Here is a 1,930-nt window from a genome sequence, read left to right on the forward strand (position 1 = left end):
ACCTTACCCTCGGGTCCAGGTTCTCTCTCTTCAGTACTGTCTGGCTCTGGTGGAGAAGGCGTTCATCCCCCTCCTTTGGGAGATCCTCTGACCTCCTGGTCAGGGCGTCGGGCTTGGCACCTTGCTTCCCGGGTCGGTAGGTGATCTGAAAGTTAAACCGGGATAGGAACTCAGACCAACGGGCTTGTCTTCGGTTTAGTAACTTCGTTGTGGTAAAGTACTCTAGGTTGCGGTGGTCGGTGATTACTTTAATCGGCGAGGAGGCTCCCTCTAACTCCGGGCGCCACTCCTCGAAGCAGCGAATTATAGCCATTAGTTCTTTGTCGTAGATCTCGTAGTTGCACTCAGTCGCTGTGTGCTTCTTCGAGAAGAAAGCAACAGGTCGTAGTATCCTATCGTCCCCTACCTGGGATAACACCCCAGCGGAGACATAGTCAGAGGCGTCTGTCTCGAGGATGACGTTCTTTTCCCAGTCAAACGGGGCTAGTATCGGGGCGGTGCTGAAAGCGGTTTTCAGGCTTTCGAAGGCGTTGCGGCAGTCAGTAGTCCAACAAAACGGGACTCCCTTTTTAGTCAGGCGGTTCAAGGGTGCAGTGATCTTCGAGTAGTCCCGGATAAATCTCCGGTAGAAATTACCGAAACCTAGAAAGGCTTGTACATCGGTTACGCAGGTCGGTGTCTTCCAGTCTCGCACGGTCCGGACTTTCTCAGGGTCCATTCGGATTCCTTCTCGGCCAATAATTAAGCCTAGGAATTTCGTCTCGGTCAAGAAGAATTCGCACTTCGATATCTTGGCATATAGCCTAGCGTTCCTTAGGGCTGCGAGGACTGTTCGGAGGTGTTCCTCGTGCTCGGACCTTGTTCGGCTGTAGATCAGGATATCGTCTAAGTAAGCGGTACAGAACACATCAAGGTATTCTCTCAGCGCGTCATTGATATACCTCTGAAAGGTTGCGGGGGCTCCAGTCATTCCAAAAGGCATGACAAGCGATTCGTATAATCCAAACCGGGTACGGAAGGCGGTCAGGTATTCTTCTCCGGCTCGGATCCGAATATTATTAAACGCGGAAACGATATCGATCTTCGAAAAGTATCGCATGCCGGCCAGGTTGTTAAGGGATTCCTTGATCAATGGTAGCGGGTATCGGTCTTTAATAGTAACGTTATTCAGAGCGCGGTAATCGACACAGAAGCGTAATCCGCCATCGTTCTTCTTAACGAACAACACAGGGGACGCCACAGGGGAGGAGCTTGGTCGGATAAATCCTTTTCGTAGGTTCTCCTCTAATCACTCCTTTAGGGTCTTGAGTTCCTCTCGAGACATCCCGTACAGGGGTCCAAACGGTAGTGTGCTTCCTTCTTTTAACTGGATGTGGTGGTCTCCAGGTCGGTGCGGCGGTAGCTTGTCAGCTTCTTGAGGCGAGAACACGTCAGCGAACTCGGCGATCTCTGGGGGTAAGGCAGGTTCTTGTTCGGTAGGTTCTGTAATCATCTCTTCGATCTGGGCTATCGTGACAGCGAATAGCCTCACATCGCTCCTCCGGGCATACATAGATGCGGCTCTCAATGACACTGGAAAGATATCGCGTTGGCTGAGTGGTCCAGGTGCAGGCTTCAAATGCTGGCGGATTTTCGTAGGAACGGTATGCATAGCAGTGATTTTGGACGAAAGTCCAGGCGTGTTGCAGTGTTGTTGGCAATAAGGGCTATTGAAGCGTAGTGTGTGGCTTCCAAAGCTAACGAGAGGGTCGTGTTGTTTTAACCAAGGCATCCCAAGCACGATCGGATAGCTTCCAAGCTGGGTTACGTATAACATCATATTCTTCTGCTCGTGGTCGTTTATCCGCATCCGGCTGCGGACATAGTGTGTGATCTGGCCACTCTCTGCGGGGCGGCCATCGAACACCTCGATCGTAATCGGGTGTGTTAG

The 1,930-nt window shown here is 51.6% G+C and overlaps 1 protein-coding gene across 1 annotated transcript; it reads right to left on the reverse strand.

Moving 5' to 3' along the window:
• Window positions 1-7: 7 nt before the first annotated feature.
• Window positions 8-718, reverse strand: J7T54_006734 (uncharacterized protein; the record flags this gene model as incomplete). The annotated part of the gene is made up of 1 exon (XM_051510710.1): window positions 8-718. A coding segment is annotated over one exon (711 nt), but the record flags the coding sequence as incomplete, so codon positions are not given.
• Window positions 719-1,930: the final 1,212 nt, after the last annotated feature.

Source organism: Emericellopsis cladophorae (assembly GCF_022114955.1).
Source record: "Emericellopsis cladophorae strain MUM 19.33 chromosome Unknown NODE_196_length_4032_cov_42_875348, whole genome shotgun sequence".
In the NCBI taxonomy this organism is placed as follows: domain Eukaryota; kingdom Fungi; phylum Ascomycota; class Sordariomycetes; order Hypocreales; family Bionectriaceae; genus Emericellopsis; species Emericellopsis cladophorae.